A 27,711-nucleotide genomic window follows, 5' to 3' on the forward strand; every position below is an offset into this window, starting at 1 on the left:
GAAATAAAACAATTATATACTCATATATTACACAAATATAGATCCTTTTTTTTCTACTTTGACACAATAACTGTATTGCAGGAAACCAAAATAAAAGTATTTGTGAAAGATATTCCAAGTAGACACTGTCGGTTTCCATTTTGTTTCAATTGTTGGGAGTGCTGAAGAAACATTGGCACAACAGGTAATCCCGCCACTGGCCTTTGAGAAGGTGCCTCTTGTGTACAATGGGTAATAAGAATTCATTGGGTGCAGAGTAGTGGTGGGAAAAAAAGGGCCAACTGTGCTGTCTGCTTGGTGGTAATAATAGGCCATACATAGTGATACTGGGAGGAAGAGTCAGTTCTTGAAACTATAGCAAGGTATCCCTCATAAAGCCAACGCCAAGAATCAGGATGGCAAGTCCGTAGCTTGTAGCTATCCTAGTACCTGTGAATGAAGGCATACAGTCAGGACATATACAGTTCTTATCTTTAACACGTACTGCTGCGGAGAAATATGTGCAAAAGCTATCATGGCACTAGTCTGAAACATTTTATACATTGTGCACCTATGGAATGATCTTATTCTTAAATGAAATATGCATATGGAATACAAAAAAAAGCATTATATATATGTTTGAGCATCACCGTCTGACAACTGTATGATACTGAAAAGCCTGGCAGTCTTATGCGCATTTGGTTCATTTGCTTCTCAGGGACATTGTCCTTGAATTGATAAGATCAAGACCACAGGAAAAAGGCATCGATGCATTTCTGTCCAAAGGATAATGATACAGAACGTATAGTACAGTAGGGAGAGATAAGGAGATATTCTGAATGGCAATACTCTACTGTATATTGACGCAAGATTTTCTTCTGTTTAATCTCCCTGTAACACACAAGCTAAAATAGAATTTAAGGTCTAAAAGAATCAAAAGAAACCAGATTCCCTAATGAACTTTTTCTGGTACCTGCCCGGGACTGAAAAAGAGGCACAAAAAAAATATAATCCTACGAAACAAAGGCAGCATTAAGGAAATGGAAAATGAAATATTCCCTAAATCATGGTGACATTTACTGGATTTTTCCGTCAGACCAAGCACAGCAATGTTCTAAGAGGAGAATTGTCTGGGGACACTATGGTTCGGCCAAGCTCAATATCGGGAGGAGGAAAAAGACGGAGGCCTGTAACCCGCTGTTCCTCCCTGCCAGATTTCATTTGGCCCGGGGTGATCAAGTGAACAGTATTGCCACAGAGGAGCAGCAATAACGCTAGGCCAAAATATCCTCTGCATGGAGAATAATGAATCAGCTCGCAGCCTGGGAGGCTGGACTAGGTTTACATGCCGATAGACACAGCTCTGATGACCTGCAGTGAATCTCTCACACCATCCATGAGAGCCCCACCTTAAAACATACTCAAACCCCTGAATATAGCTTAAATGCAATTCTTCGATAAATACTGAAAAAGTAATGTCACAGGAAACACTTTTTACAAAACCTATCATTTGCCACAAACAAACTAAATATTTAGGTTACAACATGAGTACTACACTACTAAATACCAAACCAAGTACTGTTGCTGTGCAAGTACTGACTCAAATCGCTTTACATTGCACAGAGTAAAGTCACCTGATCCACCACCAATAGTATACAGCCTGAGTCTCCAGTTTACTCCTTATTTTGTCTAATGGAATACAGATTTGAAATATAAGGTAGAGTGACCTCCCTGCTGAGGGTGGGTGTGTCACCCAGGCATATGCCGCTGCCATAGGGAGAGAGCTGGCCTGGCGCCATCTATCTGCCTACATGATGGAGCTAGTGGTGGGCTACTGAAAAAAAATGTGATAACACAGTCTGACTTGTGTAGCAAATCCCAGCTGGGATTTCGTGACATCTGAATGTACAGTAGCTAGGTTCGATGTCATACACCCGTGTTTCACAAATTCTCCCTGTTCTCAGTGTCGTTCACCACTCAGCCATGTCTGATAGGACAGGGTTATTCCTTCTTCTGTGTTGGAAGTTGCAGGAGCACTTTGGGAAGATGGTATGAAAGCAGTTATTTTCCAGAACTGGTTGGCGACTTGCCACACAGTTTAAACAAAGTTGAAGGCCTTTTGGTACAGTACATATCACTTCTGGGACATTTGTTGTATTTCATTTCAGTGACCCAAAGCGTTGAAAAACCAACAGTGCCAAAACCAATATATGCAGACTGTGAGGTAACTAGACCTGACACATTGGTCTTCTCTGCACAGGAACGCAATGCAGGCAAACCACCATGCACTTAATTCCTACTCGGCTAACAGTTGCCATCGTTTACAGGTAAGGCAATGTGGAAAATCGTTTTACTCTCACAGGTCTAATTTCATCCAATTGTTTGACAATTGTTGTTCATCGACCAAAAACCTGCATTTGCAGCAATGTAACTGTCCTCCAGTCATAACAGTGCTCAGTAAAGGTAAGACCGCAGGGGGAGCAATAGAGGAACATTTATCAGTGTCATACACCGCACAGAGCATTCAGCGCCACATGGTTGTCAGCATAACTTGGTGCGCCTCTGCCTCATAATCACAAACTGCAGTCTGGGGGTTTATTTCTGCTGTATTTCCACATTCAATTGTAATATTCACTCGCTACAGTGTCCTTCAGTGTCTTTTTGATTAACTACATGGGGGAATTGCTTTAAAGTGGAACAAACTGACAAGCGGACAGCAGACTGAAGGCAGACAGACAAGAAACATGCAGATGGACAAGCAGACAGACAAACTGACATACAGGCAGAATAAAAGACAGAAAAAAAGATACAAATAGTTAGATGGATTGGCTGATGATTTACCCTACTGAAGGAAAAATAAATTATATGAAAAACCAAAGCAGAATCTCTGGCGCCGTTATCTCACCTGAACTGTGTTTGACTGTCTTGGCTGATGAAGTCTGAGAGCTGGAGGTAGAGCGGACCCTCTGGTCGGCACTCATGCCGTCTTGTGCTGCTGTGGAGCCTGTCTTGCGGGGCTTCTTATCTGCTGTCAGGTGGGACAGGGGGGATGTCTTCTTGACCGGTCTGATGCGGGGCCGGGTGCTGTTCACCTTCAGGTAGGCCTGGACCTTGTACTCCAGCAGCTCTCCATAGTTGGCGTTGGTGACTCTGCACTCATACAGGCCCTCGTCACTCTTCCCCACCCGGGAGATCTGCAGTTTGTGGGAGATGTCGTTTCCCTGTACCTTCACCGTCTGTAGGGAGATAAAGAGATGTTCAATGAACGATGCAGGAGCAACTACATCCCATCCACATGACTAGTGGTTCAGTACAAACAACCATGTATTGACACAACATTAGAAACATCAAACAAATTTTTTGGGTCACATACACCTGTTCAGCAGATGTTAATGCAGGTGTAGCGAAATAGTTGTAATGGTGATGGTTTTATGTGTCCATACTTATGGTGTCCATATTAGGAAATGTGATGTTGCCCTAGTATGGACACTGTAAAAACTCTGTACATACAATAACTTACACTTATTTTAGTCCCTTCATCGTCTGGATCAGGCTCTGGTATCATTTCCATCTAAGAAAACGGAGAAAATAAAAATACACTTAAAAAAGCTGAAGATACATTTGAAAAGGAGACATCAATGCATTACGAGACTCTAACATGCTGACCACACTGCTCGCGTTGTGTGCGCGAGGGTGGCAAAATAAATACATACATGTTATTCAATCATTGCACCCACACTGCTTGCGCACGCCAATGAGCGTCTGTGAAGCCAGGCGCTAAAATAGAACTTGATTCTATTTGTGACGCTTGATGTGCTGCAAGTCCCGGAAGATATACCCACGTGCCATCTCCTCATTGGTTTTTAGGAGCATATACCCATGTGGGTGATTGGAAGATGGACTGAGGTCCACACTCCAGTCGGTAGTGGTAATGCACCTTAAAGTTGGTTGCCAACCGCCATATAAAGTCCAAAGAAGATGAATCCTGAAGGAGGAGAGATTACTAGAAACAAACTCGGTTTACCATTTTATTTGTGGATTAATTGTCGGAGTAGATGACCTTGTGCATTTCAGGTAAAATAACAATCCAATGTTTATTTCCCAGGACAAATTAGCTACCAACAGCAAGCTAGCTAGCTAAATTGCCATAAATGTTTAATGCTTTTCGACGTGTCCCCAAATTAATATAGTTGGTTCAAAGTTTGTTTTGATATTTCAACCTGCGTGTCCTGATCGCGTCTGGTGTTGGTGGACAAAAGCAACATGCGCGCGATGGCGCATGTGGATGCACATGCACCAGCGGTCTGGTCAGCATGTAAGAGTGTGGCACTGTAAAAAAATTATAGAATAGTTATATTTTTATACCAGTCTAGTCTTCACAGTCACTGAAGCAAAAATAGTCAAAAAGCCTCTGGCATTCCTCAAAAGTACATTTCAGGTGTAAATGCAGCATCATTCATCGATGGCTATAAATGATTGATAGCTACATCAATAAACAGTTTATCCCAGATGGAAGGAGCAAAAACATTCCAATTGAACGAAAGATCGACTAAATTGAAAGAAAATGAAATCCCATATTCTTCCCCATTCTGTACATTTAGAATGAATGAAAAGCTTTGTGAAAAGAATCAATAAAATAAAGTGATATTCAGTAAAAGGAAGCAGTTCGAAAACAGAATGATTATACTCTTTGACAAATTGACAATTGACACATTTTTCCTCATAAATGGCACTGAACAAGCAATAATTATAAATCATCATCATCTTTAAAAATGTTCTCTCTATAGTCTTATGAAACATAATTAACTGTCTGGAGGCTTTACCCAAAACAAACGTTCAAATAAGAAACTCTCAAAGAAGTTAAAACACAAAGCCATCAAAAAGTGACCCAGCTTTAGGTTGAGCAGCAGGTAGTCTAGAGGTTAAGAGTGCTGGGCCAGTAACCGAAAGGTTGCTGGTTTGAATCCCCAAGCTGACTAGATTCAAAATCTGTTGGTGTTCCCTTGAGCAAGGCAATTGACCACAATTTCTCTGGATAAGAGTGTCTGCTAAAAATGTAAAATGTGCCCATGTGCTTGCTCTGGTGGCAGTATTCTGGCACTATAGCAAACACTCAGCCCAAAGCCTATATCATGGAATAGGCATTGAATTTCAAATGGACTTATTCCTGGGAAAGTCTGTTAACAGCAGAGCCTCTTTTAAACCAGTCCATGAAAGAAACAGCTACAGAGGGGATAAAAGCTGTCGGCTCCACAGGAGACTTAAAATAAGGCTGGAAAAGTACAGGAGCTACTTAAGAAAACCGGAACGAGAGTGTTTTGTGTCAAGTACATCATTACTTCAGAGAAGCCAATACTTACAATATAATACATTTTTCCAATTCGGATCAATGCTAATAACAGACAGATTGACTGTTTGTTCTTTTTCTGCCGTCATCAATCTTCACAGATGTCAGACACAAAAGGCACAAAAGTTAACATTTTACCCTCACCATCTCAGACAGACCATTCTCTTTTGAATTGCCAAGACAAAGTTGAATGTGGTGCAGTGGTCATTTTGCCACTCTTTTTTAGATGTAATTCTAATCAGTCATTTTGACTAAAAATATCATTAAGTCACATTTTTGTCATTTGAATAATGATTTAGTCTAGTTATTGTCAAAATGATGAGAACAGTTGGCCATTTTAGTCAACTAAATGCCCTTCCACATTTATTCACATCACATTTGTATTGCCTCATTAACCTACTAGTAAACATAAATCACTGACTTCCATGTGCACAAACATACATAGCCTTGCCCTACCAACATATTTTTTGGCATAACATCCTATTCTCTTCCCAACAGTAAAAGTATGACAAACCTATATAAGAATATATAAAAATTATCTGGCCATGTAAATTCTGAATTCAGCCTACATAGATACTGCATATTACATACAAAACAAACAGACTCACACAAGTGCAGAGAGAGAGAGAGAGAGAGAGAGAGAGAAGCACAATCACAATTGTTATCACCGTTCCACAGACACCCCGGCCACATTTATGTCCAAAAGTAGAACGGGGCTGATGACTGTTTTGCCCAGTGATGTAGTCGAGTCACTAAACCTTGAGTCCAAATCGAGTCCAAAGTCCTCCATGCTTCAATCCGAGTCCAAGTCCGAGTTACCAATGGTTGAGTCACGAGTCCCTATGGTTGAAGTCCGAGTCCCCGTGCTCAAGTCCTGGTCCAAGTGCTCAAGTCTAAGTCACTAGGGTCCACATTAACTCAATATAAAGTTACCCAGTCGGATATAGTGTAGTGGCAAGAGGGATTTAGTCAATAAACATTTTTCTATCCATAGACTACTGGTTATGTTACCAGGGCAACGTTCAGTTGCAAAACGTTTCTGATAGAAATTCCATGAATAGAACCTACGTTATTTTTTATTCTATTTGCCAGAGAGGCATGTTTGTTCTACATCTATCTGAACGTTCCAAAATGTTGTGTCCTGCTGAACGTGCCCCAGGTTGTTAGCTATAACCAGCTAATGAGGTAACATGACTGAACAAGGTGTAGCCTAAAGACAGAGGGGGCACAGGGGCATGTTCCCCATCAGATTTGTCCTGTTAAAAATAATAAAGTTGAAGTTGGCTTTAGCTAGTCCAGATAGGTTCCCAATTTCCCAATGTCATACCTAGCTACCAAGAAGCCATTTCAGGCTATCAATCAAGAGTAGCTAGCTTGTCTAACTATCTTAGCTGGCATGCCTGCTGGCAAGGTTGTTAGTTTCAAGTTTGAATGTACAGTGAATTGCCTTTCTTGCAAAATAAAAACTCAACATTGCAATAATCAATAACATTGTAATACTAGAAGAAACACACAAGAAATAAGAAGAAATATGAAGAACACAATAAGTAAGTAAGCATACTACTGTATATACAGGGTCAGTTTCAATACCATATTTACAGTGTGCAGGGATACTGGAGTGATGGAGGTAGGTACTATATGTATATGGGTAAGGTGACTAGGCAATAGGATATAAGATAAACAGAGTAGGATAAAGACTTTAGAAAAGCAAGCAATTACTAAATGTATCAAATAAGACTCACATTCCTTTCAATAGTTTACTTAGATTTGAGCAAAGATGCTGAGAAGCATATTTAGTTTCTTAAAAAAAAATTACCACCAGTCAGGATACAGGCAGTTCAAGATGTATGCTTAGATATGCGGGAAAAGTAACAATATTTTTTACATAGAATTAAGCATAAGCATTATATCTTGAGATTGCAGAAAAATCTGTTTCAGGTGTTTGATATGGTTAACACTCCGGTCCGCAAGTAGCATACTTTTAGAACAGCCCGCGTTATGCTTAATGAATGTAAAATGCGGCCCGCCAATGCACGATAGAAAGAAAAATAACATAGAGAAAAAAACATATATTTTGAACGGTAATGGCTAGAATCAAGCTGTGGGAGACTTGGCTAGTACGTTCGCTACAGAGCCTGGCTATGAAATTCAGTAGGGATGAGCGAGACTACAAATTACAAAACGTTTCTATACTCAAGGGAGCGAAAAACATAGCTAGATCGTTGTATTACTGTTAAACTTAATTCTGCTATTGTTTTTAATTTCTTAAAACAGCTTGTGTTTCTTAACCAGGAAAAAGGTATCTAACTAGAAGGCTGGTGCTGACTGGTTAGCTACGGGGAAGCAAGAGAGTCCCCTGTGCAATGTGTATGATCAGAGGCGGAGCCAGAGTGGAGCCTGTCTGCACACACTCATCGCTTGCTCCCCCGCAGCTCATGAGTTGATGTAGGATAGGCTGTGTGCGCCGATTGTGGCACATCCTTCCCACTCCTACACAGAACATCTGTGCTGCTAATATTAATTGTGCTCATCACTGAATAGCTCTCAATCTTTCCAAAAACTCTTGTCCAGTCCACTTAGTAGTCTGATTAGAGACAATTTCGTCTCGACTTGTTTTAGTGAACTGAAAAATAATTTAAGTTTAGTTATAGTTTTTTTTCTGGGTCTATTTAGTCAGTTATAGTCTCGTGAGAATTGTGTCACTGAAAAATAGGTGCTTGGTGAATATTTTTGCCACTATTTTTGGTGATGAAATTAATACTGTGGTGATGTGAAGGCAATTGGTGGGGCTTTTGCCCATGGATTTCACCAAAGTCATCTATCTCAATATTTTTCTTTACAAACTGCGCCCTGATTAAACAATATATGTCACCTGGGCTAGATCATCTTCTTAAAAGAAAGACATCCATTCACATCTGCCTACATGGTTTCCCTCTGTATTCAGACATCATGTATTTCTTAAAGTGGACATAGAATGTTAAATACTCTTGACATTCATCTACCCTTCAATAACCAAAGAATAGATCCAGCAGAAAGAGATTGGAGTATGCCTAGCCTGTCTCTCCAGTTCAGTTCTGGATCACAGGTTTATGGGGTGCTTTATCCCAATTGGGTCTGGTGAGTTTACAGTGGCTTTGCGAACCATAAAAATGCTGGGCATTTAACTGTCGAACTCCATTAGTCATTTAGCCTTGTACAAACAAATGCAATTTACTTAATTGTGAAATAATGAATTTCAGATATTATTTCAGAATCCAGACATTTATCATGAAGTGTAATAGACATTTATAGGCCACTTGCAGACTGCCGTTGTGTGTCATCAGACACTTAACTGTCACGGAAATGTGCTGATTTCATAATGAGAGAAATCTATACAAATGTACACAAGCGTAAGCCTATCTGTAGCTTGAGAGGAACTGAACAGCTTGGTTTTTCAAATGGGAAATAGACTTGTAGTCTTAGAATGCCCATTTTCATCAATAATGATACCCCTTCGCCTGCGAATGTGTTCTGTTTAATTTACAAGCGTTCTTTAGATTGACTGAATGTCTTTTGACATTGATGCAAAAGTTTAAAGTGACAATAAGAAACAAAAGAGCCATTGCTTTCTCATTTATATTTCATTTTCGACGCCTGGCTGCCTTCTGAGCTCGACACACTCTCAGCAGTTTGGAGTATCTCAATTTCAATCTCTTGTCTCTTTATTACAAAAACCCTCCACTGTGACACACTGCTATTTCTCATGCAAACTGAAATTGACTTCTTGTAAAATGAGTCCCACAATTACTGTGTAAAAAGCAAGGGGCCGCCCAGGTCCCTGCAACCAAATGGTATTATCTACGTTGAAATTCTGTATAGACCTACTGCACTTCCACTCATCATTACGATTGTCTGGCTTATTTCATTATTTCTGTTATGATCCTCATGTTATTATCTATAGGCCTTTGTGTTACATTTAATCAGAGGCAGCCTTGATTTAAAAACAAATCAGGTCATAAGATCAGCAGCAACAACGTGTTGAAACATGTCTCTATGTCCTTTATGCTTTTAAATGGCTGATGTACATTAGGTATGTTGTCCTTTCGTATATAATGTTTTCATGTTTTTATGTTCACCTGCACGGGGACTACAGATGTTGCACGGGGACTACAGACTACTGTTGCAACGCACCACTTCTCACTTTTGATATATTTTGGTTGTACATTGTACTACACATATAAATAAATAAACAACTAGACTCGCCCTCTCATCCTTCTGGCCTAAGCCCCTTGAGCTCAACAAGCTATTCCCTCCTCACTGTCGGAGGAATTGAGGAGCAATACGATACGATAGCGTTACTAGAGCCTGCCCAAGCCAACAACCAAATGAAAGACGATCAACTTGGATGTAGATTCACTTTCGGTAACACTTGAGTCTCTAATTGGTGGAACTGCCACGTCAGTTTTGGATATTACAACAACAAACTAGTTACTACAAACAACTAACACTGTTCTTTTCCCCTTGCACTCGAGATAGAATAGCAGAATGTGTACTGCGTTTTCTTTTACTACACTTAAGCCCCATTCACATTACATCTAAGCAGTCCGTTGCGTTACGCCTGATGTCATTCATTTCAATGGGGACCGTCCACAACGGAATGGTATCGCAGCGCCCCCTTGCGGTTGAAGGCTCAGTTGCAAAACAACTGAGCCAGAGTCCGTCAATATAACAGGAAGTTACCAAACCACAGAGCAAGAAAATAATATGTGGTTTTCGGCAATGGCCGTATGGGACAATTACGCATTCCTATAAGTGAGTACTATTTTAGTAGCCTAATGTTAAATAATACACATTGGCTGTTAAGCCAATTATATTTTCACTGTTGCCTCCCGTTATATTTTATTGTGATGGTAATGACACTTTTTTTTAATGATAACTATTGGGTGGAGGTCACTAGCTACAGTATCTTCAACCTATCCTACATTTTAGCTATCTAGATAGCTAGTTGCTCTGTAAACTAGCTTGACTTGAGGAAAGTTGAGGAAAAAGTAACTAAACGAAACATGTTTTATTATCACCTGAAACAATGTTTCTCCTGTCTTAAATAAAGGTCATGTTTTTCAATCTTCCAAAATAAATGTGATTTCTGACAGGATACTATGCTCCTCCATTTTGTATTGTGAAACCCTATGCTCTCCGTCCAGTAGCGGGACGAGATGAAGATGCCGTAGGGCGTAATGAAATATGTCACAATGGGGGATTACTGTGCTCCTCTCCTCCATTTCTCCTCCATTACATCAACAATTCAAAGACGATAACAAATGCGCTGGGTGAAAATGGTGCTGTTTCCCCAAATGTGGATTCGATCTTTAAAACCTTTTACTGCAGTGAGCTAAATCAGGGTCACACAGAGTGTTTATTAGTAGTCTTAAACAAATCTACTTTGAAACAAAAGTATACACATCACACACATGGTTATGGGCTTAAATAAAATAAGACACCTGTACAATGTTAGATATGGAGTTGAAATGTATTCAATTATTTTGAGTGTGCATCCCACTATTACACTTTATATATATCACAGAAGACTGAAATATAACAAAACGTTTGACATAGAAACTCCGGATTTCCAAAAAATATATGTTTATTAATTATGAAATTATTAAAATGTTTAATAATGTTTCACCCATAAGGCCACTAGAAGGTGATTTGGTCATTTGACTACAGCCAACAGGCAAAGGTTAATTAGCAGCTATTTTCAATCAGTTGAAAAATTGGCACTAAGGCATACCATGACTGAAGTAAGCTTGCAAGCAAGCGTTTCACTGTTTCATGTGCACGTGACAAATACATTTACATTTACATTTAAGTCATTTAGCTGACGCTCTTATCCAGAGCGACTTACAAATTGGAAAGTTCATACATATTCATCCTGTAAACTTTGATTTGATTCAAAAAGTAGAAGCCCTGTGCACAGCAATGCGTTTTCTTTAAGTTCCTGGTTAGTAACATCACACATGTCCAAAACACATGTAAAAAAAAAAAAAACACGCACACTGAGAAAGACAACGGTCAATATTGATTAATTGTCTGAGGCTGTCCTGATATGGACACTATTTTCCAGTGTGCCGTTTTTAACATGTGTTTTGGGAACTACAAGTGAACTTTATTTACAAAATCTCTGAACCTTTAAACAAGTCCTCTGTGATAACATCAAGTGCCCGATAATAACGTTAGAGTGTGTTAAGTTGGAGTACATAAAACACCATGCAGCCTTGTAAGTGCTCACTAATTACGAACCTCACTGACTCTTGAGTAGGCGCTCAAGACGTTATGGCCCAAGATCTGTTGTTAATGTTAATTATAGTCACTGAAATCATGTTATTGAGTTCTTCTCACATGAAAAGAGCAGCAAAGGCTCCACTGCAATTGGTCAAGTGTCAGGTGCTGCAATGGTAATTACATGTAAAATAGTTTCACAGCAGCATCTCCCGATATGAGAGAGAGTGTAGGATTCAGATTCAGTCATCTAAACAGCCTTCCAAATGTGCAAAGGTGTTAATAATAGCAAATATTTTAAATAGACGGGACAAAACAAGTTTGGAATACTCAGTGGTGTAAAGTACATTAAGTAAAAATACTTTAAAGTACCATTTAAGTATTTTTGGGGAGTATCCTATTTATATTTTTGACAACTTTTACTCCACTCTTACTCGTTACATTTTTTTATGCTTAGCAAGACAGGAAAATTGTCTAATTCACACGCTTATCAAGAGAACATCCCTGGTCATCCCTACTGCCTCTGATCTGGCAGACTCACTAAACACAATTGCTTCGTTTGTAAATTATGTTCGTAAATGAATAAAAACAAGGAAATCGTGCTGTCTGCTTCATATAAGGAATTTGAAATGATTTATACTTGTAATTTTGATACTTTAGTATATTTTAGCGATTACATTTACTTTAGATACTTAAGTATATTTAAAACCAAATACTTTTAGACTTTTACTCAAGTAATATTTTACTGGGTGACTTTCATTTTTACTTGAGTCATTTTCTTTTAAGGTATCTTTACTTTTACTCAAGTATGTCATTTGGGTACTTTTCCCACCACTGGGAATACTGTACATGTAGCTCACGATTGCATTGTTGTGCTGTTTGCACTAAATCTGCATAATTTATCATCACCTTCTCAGAGGAACTGTAAAAAGAGTTTGAGATAAATCACTCTGCAAATAGTGTAAAGTAATAATGTCTGCATTTCAGTGCTGTTTAGAAGGCATTCAATGAAATGAACATTAAAAAAAGGAAAAAGTCTTGTGGATGAAACAACACTCCTACTCAGCCCTTGAGATGCTCCCGGTGTAGAAACAGGACACAAGATTAAGTTTCAAGAAATATGTTAAAGTAAAGCATTGGCTTTTCAGAATTGGCAGAGGCTGTGTGTTATGACTCACAGTGGAGAAAAAGACAGGAGATGAAACTGAGCATTTGGGATCTCAAACATACATAGTTCAAGGAAGAACAACATCTTACAAAATAACTTATAGACTACCTCCGGATTTCTATGGATAGATGTTGAAGGAAAGCTGCTGCTACACTTTCTATATAGATATCTTCACTGGTATTGATGTTGTTAATACGTCTGGGCAAGAAGTGGCATGGAAAGACCCTCAGTATATTTTATAACAAAAAAGTTTTAAAATACATTATTCACATTCATGTTGAATAATCACTGTAATTATGAAGCTAACTTTAATATGCACAGTCTAATAACACTATAAGCTATTATCCAATTTGATGGAAGTTAATTGGCACATCAATCAACCATTAAAAACATATTGAGGTATTTAAGTCAAAATCACTGACGGATTACAGATCTTGAGATAGCATAATATCTACAGCTTTTTGTTTTTATAATTACCGGTCTCTTCTTAACTTGTACAGTTGTGTACATCATACACTGTGATTGGTAGTACAGTACACACGACCTGTTCATTGACCAATCAAAGTATTTAGCAAAGTATTGACCCATGACCTTGAGAAATGACTCGTATTTATGTGGCATTGGCACATATGATCCTCCTCTCCACCCTCTCCGAGTTGGGCATCTCCGGCGCGGCCCACGCTTGGATTGCGTCCTACCTGACAGGTCGCTCCTACCAGGTGGCGTGGCGAGAATCTGTCTCCGCACCACGTGCTCTCACCACTGGTGTCCCCCAGGGCTCTGTTCTAGGCCCTCTCCTATTCTCGCTATTACACCTCAAACCTTATTCTCGCTATCACCAAGTCACTTGGCTCTGTCATATCCTCACATGGTCTCTCCTATCATTGCTATGCAGACGACACACAATTAATCTTCTCCTTTCCCCCTTCTGATAACCAGGTGGCGAATCGCATCTCTGCATGTCTGGCAGACATATCAGTGTGGATGACGGATCACCACCTCAAGCTGAACCTCGGCAAGACGGAGCTGCTCTTCCTCCCGGGGAAGGACTGCCCGTTCCATGATCTTGCCATCACGGTTGACAACTCCATTGTGTCCTCCTCCCAGAGCGCTAAGAAACCTTGGCGTGATCCTGGACAACACCCTGTCGTTCTCAACCAACATCAAGGCGGTGACCCGTTCCTGTAGGTTCATGCTCTACAACATTCGCAGAGTACGACCCTGCCTCACACAGGAAGCGGCGCAGGTCCTAATCCAGGCACTTTCATCTCCCGTCTGGATTACTGCAACTCGCTGTTGGCTAGGCTCCCTGCCTGTGCGATTAAACCCCTACAACTCATCCAGAACGCCGCAGCCCGTCTTGTGTTCAACCTTCCCAAGTTCTCTCACGTCACCCCGCTCCTCCGCTCTCTCCACTGGCTTCCAGTTGAAGCTCGCATCCGCTACAAGACCATGGTGCTTGCCTACGGAGCTGTGAGGAACGGCACCTCCGTACCTTCAGGCTCTGATCAGGCCCTACACCCAAACAAGAGCACTGCGTTCATCCACCTCTGGCCTGCTCGCCTCCCTACCTCTGAGGAAGTACAGCTTCCCGCTCAGCCCAGTCAAAAACTGTTCGCTGCTCTGCACCCCAATGGTGGAACAAACTCCCCCACGACGCCAGGTCAGCGGAATCAATCACCACCTTCCGGAGACACCTGAAACCCCACCTCTTTAAGGAATACCTAGGATAGGATAAAGTAATCCTCTAAACCCCCCCCCCCCCCCCTTAGAGTTAGATGCACTATTGTAAAGTGGTTGTTCCACTGGACATCATAAGGTGAATGCACCAACTTGTAAGTCGCTCTGGATAAGAGCGTCTGCTAAATGACTTAAATGTAAATGTAATATGAAATTCCTCAAACGCAATAATACCTGAATACTTCAAATCAATATTATTTACACTTGCTTAAGGGTTTAAAGGTAAAGCCATGTTTTCCTTGCAATTGGCATACCAAGGGAAGGTACTGAATGTACTGCATTATTGAAAAGCTGTGCTTCACTGGATTCTTTGATTCTAAATGCAAAAGACCCTTTTTAGGCAACAGAAAGTTGAAGAGACGAAGAGAGAGAGAGAGAGAGAGAGAAAGAGAGAGAGAGAGAGAGAGAGAGAGAGAGAGAGAGAGAGAGAGAGAGAGAGAATCTAGAATTCTTGGGGGGAATCCATCCATGCTTTGAAGTTGATACAGTAGGCCTCATATGATGCAACATATAAATGGGCATCACATACCTCAAAAAAAATAAAATAAAATACAATAACAGTGAGACTACAATGCAGGCTTAGGTTAAATGTTGCCTCAAAAATCCAAAAATATCAGAGCCTTAACAATGATGAGAAACAAGCACTCCAATATAATAATAGTGCACTAATTACTAAAGTATAGTAACATGGACTGATATCAGTCATTTTGATGAATCATTATCAAACTCCCTTTGAGGGGATTGATACAATCATTCTGAATAGAATCAAATTAAAGAGATTCCAGCTGGAAACAAATACACACATTTCCCTCAACGATGCCAATAACACATATTGTATCATACCACTTTCACTGCTTTGTTTTATGTAAAGCCAACCTAACAGTGGGGTATATCCACATATAGAATGTGTTAACATGCGTTACACAACCACATGATATAACCTGTCACCATAGGTCAACATGAGGGTGTTGAGGCACCACAGAGCAGTAACGCTTAACACTCCTGGTAGCTGGCACGCATGGGTGATTGATACCTCTCCCCCTCAAATAGATATCCGGTCTGCTCCATGATTGACACATTGATTGAAATGACTTATTTCACTCACTGAAAATGGTTTCTCTCTTCTCCCACCTGAGAGCAAGGAATCCCAAGATTATTTATCCAAAGTAGACATTGACCTTGAATTTCAAACAGCTAAGAAAACCCAAACTGTGTACAGATACAGTATTGGTTTCTGTGTACACTGTAAAAATAAATGTTGGTTCAACGTACAATTTAAAGGCAACCAGCTACAATATGTTTGTGAGATTGCAAAGAAAAAAAGTTGTTGGGCACACACAATCAAAAGTTTGTGTGGGGAACATTTTGTTGCGCAAACTCACAATCCTATCACAGCTGCATGCTTTACAATTGTACAGTATTTTGAATCAACATACAGTACCAGTCAAACGTTTGGACACACCTACTCATTCAAGAGTTTTTCTTTATTTTTTACAATTTTCTACATTGTAGATTAGTAGTGAAGACATAAAAACTATGAAATAACACATATGGAATCACGTAGTAACCAAACAAGTGTTAAACAAATCAAAATATATTTGACAGCTTTGCACACTCTTGGCATTCTCTCAACCAGCTTCACCTGGAATGCTTGTCCAACAGTTGAAGGAGTTCCCACATATGCTGAGCACTGGTTAGCTGCTTTTCCTTCACTCTGTGGTCCAACTCATCCCAAACCATGTGACGTAGCACTCCATCACTCTCCTTCTTGGTCAAATAGCTCTTAGACAGCCTGGAAGTGTGTTTGGTCATAGTCCTGTTGAAAAACAAATGAGTCCCACTAAGCGCAAACCAGATGGGATGGGGTATTGCTGAAGAATGCTGTGGTAGCAATGCTTGTGAAGTGTGCCTTGAATTCTAAATAAATCACTGACAGTCCCACCAGCAAAGCCCCCCACACCATCACACCCCCTCCTCCATGCTTCACAGTGGGAACCACACTTGCAGAGAACATTCGTTCACCTACTCTGCGTCTCACAAAGACACGGCGGTTGGAACCAAAAATCAAAAATTTGGACTCATCAGACCAAAGGACAGATTACACCGGTCTAATGTCCATTGCTCGTGTTTCTTGGCCCAAGCAAGTCTTTTATTCTTATTGGTGTCCTTTAGTAGTTGTTTCTTTGCAGCAATTCGTCCATGAAGGCCTGATTCATGCAGTCTCCTCTGAACAGTTGATGTTGAGATGTCTCGTTTAACTTGAACTCTGTGAAGCATTTATTTGGGCTGCAATTTCTGAGGCTGGTAACTCTAATGAACTTATCCTCTGCAGCAGAGGTAACTCTGGGTCTTCCTTTCCTGTGGCGGTCCTCATGAGAGCCAGTTTTATATTTAACTTTAACAAGGCACACCTGTTAATTTAAATGTATTCCAGGTGACTACCTCATGAAGCTGGTTGAGAGAATGCCAAGAGTGTGCAAAGCTGTCATCAAGGTAAAGGGTGGCTAATTTGAAGAATCTCAAATATAACATATATTTTGATTTGTTTAACACTTTTTTGGTTACTACATGATTCCATATGTTTTATTTCATAGTTTTGATGTCTTCACTATTATTATACATTGTAGAAAATAGTTCAAATAAAGAAAAACCCTGGAATGAGTAGGTGTGTCCAAACTTTTGACTGGTACTGTATATATTTTTTATTTTTACAGTGTAGGTCTGTGGAGCGAAGAAAAACACAACAGCTTTCCAAGACTGATACAAATTTACAGATACTTTTCACTTTCTGCTTTTTCTGCTGAATGATTGCTTTGCCTTTTTCTCTGTCAGACTTAAAATTTGTGTCAAAAAACGAGGAGGCGTACCCTTGAAATTAGTGATGCACCAATATGACATTTTTGGCCGATACCAAAATCCGATATTTTCCTTGTCCAAAAAAACCCGATACCGATAACCGATACTTCAAATTTAAGCAGCCTTTTAACCATTCTAGTACAGTTAAATAGTTAACACATGGATGCAGCGGTCTAAGGCACTGCATCTCAGTGCAAGAGGCATCACTACAGTCCCTGGTTCGAATCCAGGCTGCTTCACATCTGGCCGTGATTGGGAGTCCGATAGGGGGGCCCAGCGTCGTCCAGGTTTCGCCGGGGTAGGCCGTCATTGTAAACAAGAATTTGTTCTTAACTGACTTGCCTAGTTAAGTAAAGGTTACACACACACCACACTGACAAAAAATCTATTTTTGGGGCATTTATGCATTCCCCATTACCAGTAAAACATCAATCAAAACCTATTTATTTCACTTACTTGCTGTTTCGTTGTTCATTTGTTCAGTCGTTTCATTCTCAACCAGGATTTATATGGAACGCCGTTTGGGTCTTTGCGTGTCCAAAAATATATTATTTAACACTATTTGACGTGTCAAATAACACTATTTGACGTGTCAATTAAGCTTGTTGACCAATCAGGACCTGAATGTGACTGCACGTCACATAATAATTTAACGCATTCATACATTTTTTACGTAGTTATTACACATTGATTACACTATCACTCGTATTTCATGTCACAACGATCTATCGATACGTATGCTATGATGCTGGTGAAGTTGTCTCGCACACCTACAGTGCTGGTCATAAAAAAAAGTTAGCTAGCTCATGGATGCAAACAATGTTCTTCCCCAAAAACATAGCAAAACGACATCTGTTTCAGTAGCTATAGTTAGCTAGCTATCATCATCTAAAATAACCCACATTTATAAGACAGTTCTTATTTGATTAATGGTGGTCGGACCCATCTATGTGAAGCTAGCCACAATAAGAATTAGCCACAACAGTGGACTTTGCGGTTGCCTTCAAAATAAAAGTATGGCATAATTCTACTATTTGTATTCATTTGCATCACTGTCAATGACATACTTTAATTTTTAAGGCAAACCGCAAATTCCACTATTGTAACTAATCCTTTGTGGCTAGATTCACAGCACATAACCCGGTCCGGTCGAGCTTCACTAGCCAGTTAAAGCTAGCTGGCTGCTTATAACTTTAGTTTTGGGCAACAGGGTTAAGTAGCTGGCCAGCTATTTATTTTCATGAACTGAAGTTCAATTTCAATAGGTGAACAACAAGTGGCTACCTAGCTAATACTTACTCACAATGATTCCTAAATCATTGCTAAGAATAATGAAAATGACTGCAGTTTCTACTGGTCATTGTTTTCATGCTGGTTGTGTTGGCGCTAGCTAGGTACTAAGCTAAAGCTAGCTATCCCAGAAGTTGCGGTCGAACAAATGATGCCAACGCGGTATTGAAAAGACATTGTTCGTGGCTGATGTTTGCATGCTTGCAGACTTTTTTGTACAGCTTTGACAGTGCACTGTATCTTTTTTGACACGCAAAGACCCAAACGGCGTTCTGTAATATGTATGAAGCTAATAGCAGTGACGCTATTACTGTGTAACTCCGGCCGGGCAACATCTGAAAAGTAGCGCACTTAGTAGTGTGCATCGGTGCTCGACCAGTTGGCGAAAGCCAACATCACCCATGACAGAGAATGGTTGATTGTCAAAGACAATGAATTCCATTATCTTGGCTTTAATGGATTTTGCCTTCGAGTTGTCTCGCTGAAATGTTCTTACTCTTTCAAATGACTGCTCGACTTGTTGACTGCTCGATCCACATAGCAGACATTGTGGGCTAAGTTAAGAATTCTGTGTTGCCCGTGTAGTGCAATATTTTACGTGGCGTCATTGCATCATGTACCTACGTTATATAGGTATGCACGTCAGCTTTGACATCGGTTTTGCACATCGGCGTTAAACTAGACATCCAATATGTTCATCGATATATCGTGCATCCCAACTTGAAATGCTTAATATCAAAAGTGGCGGGATGTCTTCTTGGTCGTAGAAGTGGACATTTTTATAATCTGTCAGTAAATAAACCTTCGCTGGGAGTCCTAATTAGGGGCTTAATTCGAAACTGTTGTTGCTCACTCATCTCCAAATTGTTAAGAAAGAAGCTCATAACGGCTAACTGCTGTTTCGTCCAGGTGGTTTCTGAATCCATTTACCATCAGAGACTGGTTGGCAGCGTGGTTACAGGTGCATAGCAGCACAGTACAGTCTGGTGTGAGTCAGTCAAAGTGCAGGGACTTTGGCGTGTCAGAGGGGATGTGGGTTGAGCTATGACCTGTGTAACCTTCCAGTCCAAGCCCAGCTAAGTGTCTATACTCTTGGACGTTTCCCATTCATCACAAAGGATACAATGATCCAGACGATAATGGCTGTTATTTTCAGCTTTTGCCTTGTGCCCTGTCCATTTAGAGTTATGGCTGTACAGGTGTGACTCATAAACAATAACAAGGCACAGACAATTCTCTTTTTCATTCAACAAAGTCTATCATGTCAGGAAATGGCCTTTTGCTCAGACAATCGAGGGCACAACTGATACGAGGATTATTGGCACATACGAGTACATATCCCGGTGTGATCAGTGCCATAACTGTTCTGCACGACCATACATTACTGTGATATCCCCAAAACCACTATCCAGTGGAAGCCATAAGCAATTAAAGACGGAATCAATGCCCTGAATCAAAACAGTGTGACAGCTCCATTATCCCAGAATATAGGAGCCTCTCTCTCTCTCTCCCTTGCTCCCCTATCTGCCTCTCTCTCTTTCTCTCTCCCTCCCTCCCTCCCTCCCCACCTCCCTCCCTCTGGGTTCATTTGAAGCTGATAGGGCGGTGAGACTGAGAGAGAGAGAGTAGAGAGAGAGAGAGATCTGGGAGTGTTGCAGAGGGAGGCTAGCACAGTGCCATGGTCAATGTCATCCTACACATCAAGGGGATTTGCCACGTTTAATCTAATCAGCCACTTTTATGTGCGGACACTCATCTATTTGACACTCGCACCAGACGTCCATGAGATTCATCCGCGAAAGCTCCACAATGGGCTCTTAATTTATCCTATTACAGTAGGGGAGCAGTCAGGTTGATAACACCGGACCACAGTGGGTCACACCTTGAAGTGGAGATGCCACTACACTACAGTCTCTTAATAGGGAGACATGCTGGGCCCATATTCATGAAGCATCTCAAAGTAGAAGTGCTGATCTAGAATTAGGTCCGCCCCCTGTCCATGTAATCAGACTCATTGTGATCTAAAAGGCCAAACTGATCCTAGATCAGCACTCTGAGGGGCCCTTACCCCTACTTAACTCTTCACTCCAGCCTCAGACCCACCCACTCAAACCTTATTAACGTTATTTTAGATCTCCTAGACAGGCTCATGATGAATACCTTCCCCAATAATGTAATTAGAATAATGGGCTAATCCATTATGATTTTCCACGCGGCATGAAGTAACAAATACATTTAGGTAATGTGCCAACAACACTTTCCTCAAGTGGATATGAGGAAACAGTTGTAATATAGTGCACAGTGTGTAATTTACATAATTCAATTCAAAATCATTCTTAGAAGTGCTCCAAAAGACTTTAAATATATTACACCAGAAATATTTGTATGTCCTAACTTAGTTTGGTGTGTGTTTAATGCATAAGTTATTAGGTATAATGTATGGTTAACAATGTTAAGGTCTATGCACACATATCATGACATCAGAACAATAATAAGAAATAGTTTCATAGACCAGCAGTTGAAAATGTGTAAACTATTTGTCAAGCGTTTGCCCTTGCGGATAGAACATATGCAAATGTATTTGTCCTATTGAAGGAGACTTCTGATTGACATCTCAAATCCATATGAAAGTATTACATAACATACAGTACATCATATCAGAAGAATCTTCAAGTATGATACATGCTTTAATATTGACCTATGCAGTGGACAAAAACACATCTCCTCGCTTCTCAACAATCAACAGCACCTTAGGAAATATAGGAGCTGATTCTCATTGTGATGCTGTCGCACTGCAGTTCTGGATCCTATATAACATTCACACCTCCATCTCTGCCTTCTCCCTGTAATCCTTCCCTGGAACTGAGCATCCTGGGCCTCCAATCATCCAAGTCCATGTTTAATTTCCTGTCCCTCCGCGATACATATAAGCCCTTTCCTCCCTGTGCTTTTTATGACTGCAGACAATCTGGATCTGGGTAGAAATATCGCTTGAGTGTCGCTGCTGTTTCTAACGGTCATAGGGGTCACAAGCAGAATGCCACATACTGCAGGGTTTCTGTCTTTGTCAGAGAAAACATATCTGGAACTCTAAAGAAAGAGGTTTTTGTGTTGTCCTTGAACTATGTTTGTTCTAGTGATGTTTGCCATGTTGGGACACTTGTCATGCCAGCTCCAACTATTCATACCTTGACTCAACAACATCAGTCGGTCACCTATGAGTGCACACACGCAAACACACATGCAAACACAGCATGCACACACATGAATAAACCTTCAGCCGATCTTTCACCTTTCTTTCGTCTCCCGTTGACTTGGTGGACGAGATCAAATGCTAGTCATTCTCTAATTGTGAGTCCAGCCACTATGCCCGATGTCTTCAAAGAAAACTGGTTCTGTTCTGATCCAGTAAATTGAATTGGAGGAAGCTGCTGGCAGTGCATGCCAGACAAAGCCTCTTCTCAAGCTTATGTTTAGTCAGATGTACCTCATGCATGGAGAATTGTCTTTCTCCTTTCTGACCAAATATGGTCATAAAGCCAGGAGACATCCCACTCTGTGCTGCTCTGCAAGCCTGTTAGTCATATTCCTTCCTACAATTCACTTCTGTTTGGTGTCTTTTGACAAATAAATAAATAAATAAATGGACACTGGTCAGAGTCATGCAACCATTGGATATTGCACTCAATAACCCTATCCACTGATATCACCACTGTAACGATCTTTGTTGGAAGGATGGTCGAACCAAGATGCAGCGTGGGGTAGGTTGATCATTTTTATTTATGATAACCGGCACAAAACAAGAAAGAGTAACAAATGAAACGTACAGCTTTGTAGGGCTAAAAAGCTACAATACAAAATCAAGATCCCACACACAACAGGTGGAAAAAGGCTGCCTAAATATGATCCCCAATCAGAGACAACGATATACAGCTGCCTCTGATTGGGAACCATACCAGGCCAACATAGAAATACACAAACTAGAGTACCCACCCTAGTCACACCCTGACCTAACCAAAATAGAGAATAAAAAGACTCTCTAAGGTCAGGGCGTGACAACCACTGAGTTCCTGCAGGGAATTCTCTGAAGGATGTTGAAGACAAGATTGCTGTTACATCCTCTAACTTGCCCAGTGGCTCCGATCCATCTCCTGCGTGAATTTCCCCTCCAGGTGGTCTAACTAATCTGACCTAACACATGGCAGTTTTACACTGGAGACATCCTCACACTCTTTGACTGTGTCACACTAGTTAGTTACTGTGGCCACCTCAGTGGCCCCCAAGGCTGCCTAGTGAAAGCTGAAAATGTGTGATGTTGACAAAAAGCACTGAGAGACAATTATTATAGTACAAGATTTGCAGCACAGTATTTGAAAGGGATGTCCCTTCGTTAGTGCTGGTCCTTGTCATAATGATTTATAACAAGTTTTTGTTCTTAAAGCTTGCAGAGTAAGGAGATTACTCCGGAGATTCTCCATGCCGTATTTGTGTTTCAGGTAGCTAGTATCATCAAAGGATTGAAGTGAAGAACTACATACACACAACAAAAATGAGAAAACTTGTAAAGCAAAACGGCGACCTGTATTATTAAACATATTTAACAAAGGAATTAGTCAAAATTATTCAATTAAAATCATCAATTAACTAGCCCAGAAGAACCTTGTGTTGGTTCAGCTGCTGTCAGTGACAATGGACTCGATACCGCAGATGGGATGCATACAGATGGCTCTGTTCAAATTACTACTAACTTTCTTACACCCATTGGGACCACACTAGCCATGAGGATAAGTATCTAATAGAACTCGGTGCTGATAGCCATTTGGTAATGTATGCCTCTGTTTTTATTCATCTTCTAGAAGCCATTTTGCTATGATGACCTGCAATGGCCTCCCATCATTGTCTGATTGGTCCAATAATTATAATACTCAGCCAGACCCTTCAAATTGCATGTGGCGTTTGTTATTTCCCAGGAGCCTTTGCATCCTTATTGTCTCACGTGTTCTGTATGTTTTTTTCTCACCCATCTCTTTATCACCCTTCCCTTCAAATTAATTGACTCCAACTAAAGTCACTCATGGTCCAATAATTGAGTCATTCCAAATGAGAAATCCGTAATGTTATTGACACACTGTAATAAGGGTGAAGTAGCAGGGAAAAAGACAAATAGATGGTAAGCAGGACCTAATCTACTGTACTACCTGTTCCCCGCCACCCACATCTTGATCATGTGATCCCGAAAACCTTCCATCTATTAAAGTGGTGTGTCTGTCTCTTAATGAGACTGGGGTCGATGGGAGCCTCTGCATTGTATTGACTCTGAATGTTATTATCTTGGCCAGACAGGGTACAAGGCTCTCGGGGCAGTAGTAGCGAGGGCCAGTGAAGGAGATAGTAGCCTAAGGTCCAGAGGCTTGAGTACAGCTATGGATTTTATGCTTCCTTCTGAAACAGGAAATATGTGCTCTCATTAAACATTGCAATGGTCTAAACTCATTCTCTCAGTATCATGCCATTCCAGAATTATTCATAGTACAATTCTTGGAATACAAAGACCTGCTATACCTTGATCCAAGCCTGACGTTCTGTACTACTGTGACTTTCACACTTCAACTTTCAGACTCATATTTTATTGAGACAGGTTAGAAGTAGACACAGGGATTAAACCCTGGTCTCCAGTAGGGAGGCATATGTGGTTGCAGCGGGTGTGTTACCACAAGATCACAGGCTTTGGACCACACTTCCTCTTTAACGGAGAAGAAAAGAGAGACGTATCTTATCTCGTTGAGAGAGGCTGTGGCACACAATGTCAATCAATGGTTTTAGGCTTTTCAACAACCTAGGAAGACACACCTGTTACCTTGAAGGGAAATCCCATTTTCGTTTGCTTATAGCTACCCCTAATCCCACACCAAATAGAATTACCGGCGAACAGGATTGTAAAGATTTACTCCATAAATTGATTTGATAGCAAACAGTGGACCTGTGGATTAACCGGATAGCGATAGATCCAGACTTGAGGAGATGAATCCCCTCTTCAACATCAGAGTAGCGGGATAGACCACCATCTTAGCCCAGTCAAACAAGGAAAAGCAGAGAGCTCAGAGCACCATCAACCACTGCACATGATAGTATCATTGGGACTATAGCTCACAGAGCTAGAGAACGGACATTGTGATGCCACTTTGATATACTCAATGTGCCCACCCATGAAGTGTGTTTCAATTGTTATGTTTTTGTCCTAAACTGGACGCTGTAGTCTATATGTGCATGTCTGTTTGACTTCAAATCATATTCCACATTCATTCATTTTCTCAGCTCTACTGTTTTCTATGGCATCTTTTATAGTTCTCCTTTATGCCTCCTTAGCATGTTTTTTGTTGAAACTCATTCCTTGCAAGAGATAACCACTGCTTGTCATTTCAAACAGATGCCATGAAAAGAATTGGATAATATGAGCTACAAAGCCGTGGTGTGCGTCGATAGCTCCTTCAGCCAACATCTAAGAGTGATGAACCGAATGGATCAAAGCCTTGGCAATGCGGGCATGATGGGTGACAACAAAGGAGCAGTAATAACTGTTTTAAAGCCATGTGGATATCCAAGAACAGGCTCTCTCTATGCATTGTGGTTTCACTGCGAGGAAGATGAGCATTTATCAAAGGAAACATTCCCCTGTTTGATGTCAGTGATGACAAACTGCCAAACTCCCCTAAAATGTACCAGACATCTGAATAGAGGGAGCATAATAAGAAGCAGATACAAAGTAACTGATCATTATTCACAAGGAGAAGCTGTCATAGGTAGCTATCCAATGTAGCAATACATTACAAATGCCAGTCGAGTAGGGTCTCAGAAAGTACACTGTTCAGGCTTACTGTATATAATGAGTCAATTTGCAAGAATGTGTCACTGAAGCTTTATGCTGACTCTGAGGGTCCTGCAATCATAAATGACCATAAATGCACTTAACTGTGGTCGTATGGCCTTATACATACTCCAGATTACATTTCCAAGTCACTTAAATTAGCCCTGGGTTCCTGGGAAACGTACATGTTGACTTAATGTTAAATACACTTGGTAAAGACAGGCTGAGATGATACAGACCAGTATTATTTTACCACGGCATGTTATGGCAATCTGTTGTCAAAGGTTATTACAGTAAGTCTTACAGGATAATATAGGGATTTAAAAAGTGGATAAAAACACCAAATCAGTTCCAAGTCAAATACAGGTAGACAGAATCACAGATAATACATTTCATGTAGGCTATGGGAACTATGCTATTCTTGGTAATGATAAGCCAATCATGCTAGAATTCACGGAGTTGTCTGTGCCTAATGGGCTTCGGCGAAACTGCGCAACTATGCAGGCATGTGATTGCAATGTGAAGGGGCATGGCGTCATATTGTAAAGAAAGTCCTCAACATTTAAACAGGTATTTGAAGCAAGTGAAATCCATACGTACTTCTTCGTCATCATCCTCCTCCTCGCTGTTGCTCGGTTCTTCTGGCGCTCTAATGAACCACCACTGAATCTCCAAGTAAACTGATGCGGTTCCACTCTGGAAGGCGCACGCCATTTCAATGTTTTGACCTTCTTTAACTGTTAGATTGGAGGGGATATCCGTAAACTTTCCTGAAAGAGAGGGAAACCGTCAGTATAATTACTGTGCGTCCATGGTCGTAGGGCTATTGAAATGGAGGCCTTTCTCTCCGCAACTATAGCCTATTTCTAACAAACTTATGATATGAAAACGTAAAAAATTGTGATAGTGTACGGCATACATGTGTCTTATTCTTTCAACAAATGGCAGTAGAATTAAATTGTAGGTAATCGTAATAGTGAACGAAATCCTCGGGAAATGGCGGGGCTCCACTATGCGTCTAAAATGTCACTGCGATGGGTATCACATCATTATAATAAAGGGATGCCTCCTAACATATAAAATACCCTTCTCAAACATTGACATATGAAAAAAATAAGTGATTAAACATGATCAGATATTTGCCAGATTCACTCTCCAATAACTATAATTCAAATTCATGCGCACAGTGTAATGAAAATAAGACCAGTAACGTTATAGTATATAGCCTATAGTGCATATATGTTGAATACATATTGAAGTGTTGACAAATGTTACACTGGTTTAATCGATGAAAACACTCTGAACATCACAATAACTCTCACTGTAGCCTACAGTTTTCCCCTGCAAGACTCACTGCGCTTAAAAAGTATTTGCAAGGGACACAGATTATCTTTACAGAGACAGTGGCAGACGTGCAAATGTATCATATTTCGTTTGATGAGATCCAAAGGTAGACAGAAACCACTGAGGGACAGATCAAGAATCTCACTGGTATGTCAACAGAGTAACTGTCAATGGAGCTCTGCTTTCCAACCCTGTTTCTGAATATCCGTTACTTTAAATGCATGTCGCGCTCTGTGACTCTACAAAGTTATACAAAGACATTAACTACAATAAATACTAAATCATACCTAGATGCCATTTTATAAGCAATCAACAGTTGCGTTTTGTTCATTTAGGCAACGTTAGGTGAATGCTAGGTAAGCTAATTTTTCTGCATTTATTTTATAGCCAAGCATAATGAATGTTGCATTCGTTACGTGTTTCAATCGTAATAACTATTATTTAATGTCTGCACTCTGCAGCTTTAATGCTGAAGTTATACGCACTCAAATGTGACCTATAGGTTGTTTTTACCTAGAACAAGCCCAGAGAGGTAAGAATGTATATACTTGTTTTATGACGATATGTTTCAATTTACCTTCAAAGGAGAATCCAAATTGGATACATAAACTGGACAGGAAAACAAATCCAATAGAGTCATGAGAGGTCCACATCATTCCAAAGGGATAATGTCACATCAGCCGAGGAAAAAACGATCTTCCAAAACTGCTCAGCAAATTAAACTGTTGCCATGCGGATATGCTTGGATACAAAATGCCGAATATGTAACATGCTGGAACTATAGCAAGGCTCCTGAAGTTCTTTATATGCGCTGCCACGGGCTTTGCGGAGAGAGACTGACGACTGCGCGCTCTGCACAAGGTG

The 27,711-nt window shown here is 40.5% G+C and overlaps 1 protein-coding gene across 1 annotated transcript; it reads right to left on the minus strand.

Moving 5' to 3' along the window:
* Window positions 1–264: 264 nt before the first annotated feature.
* Window positions 265–27,711, minus strand: LOC111953933 (V-set and transmembrane domain-containing protein 2A). Its single transcript, XM_023973416.2, has 5 exons — window positions 27,425–27,711; window positions 26,104–26,273; window positions 3,500–3,550; window positions 2,885–3,215; window positions 265–429 (listed from the first exon to the last, which is right to left on the minus strand). The coding sequence occupies exons 1-5, from the start codon at window positions 27,501–27,503 to the stop codon at window positions 353–355; spliced, it is 708 nt and encodes a 235-aa protein (XP_023829184.1). The 5' UTR covers window positions 27,504–27,711; the 3' UTR covers window positions 265–352.

This window comes from Salvelinus sp. IW2-2015, linkage group LG27, assembly GCF_002910315.2.
Source record: "Salvelinus sp. IW2-2015 linkage group LG27, ASM291031v2, whole genome shotgun sequence".
NCBI lineage: Eukaryota > Metazoa > Chordata > Actinopteri > Salmoniformes > Salmonidae > Salvelinus > Salvelinus sp. IW2-2015.

Coding starts and splice junctions, on each gene's coding strand:
- LOC111953933 (XM_023973416.2), bottom strand. CDS start 27,503: ATGATGTGGACCTCTCATGACTCTATTGGATTTGTTTTCCTGTCCAGT. Junction 26,274..27,424: donor ATTTGGATTCTCCTTTGAAG/GTAAATTGAAAC, acceptor CCTCTCTTTCAG/GAAAGTTTACGGATATCCCC. Junction 3,551..26,103: donor AGGAGGATGATGACGAAGAA/GTACGTATGGAT, acceptor CCGTTTTCTTAG/ATGGAAATGATACCAGAGCC.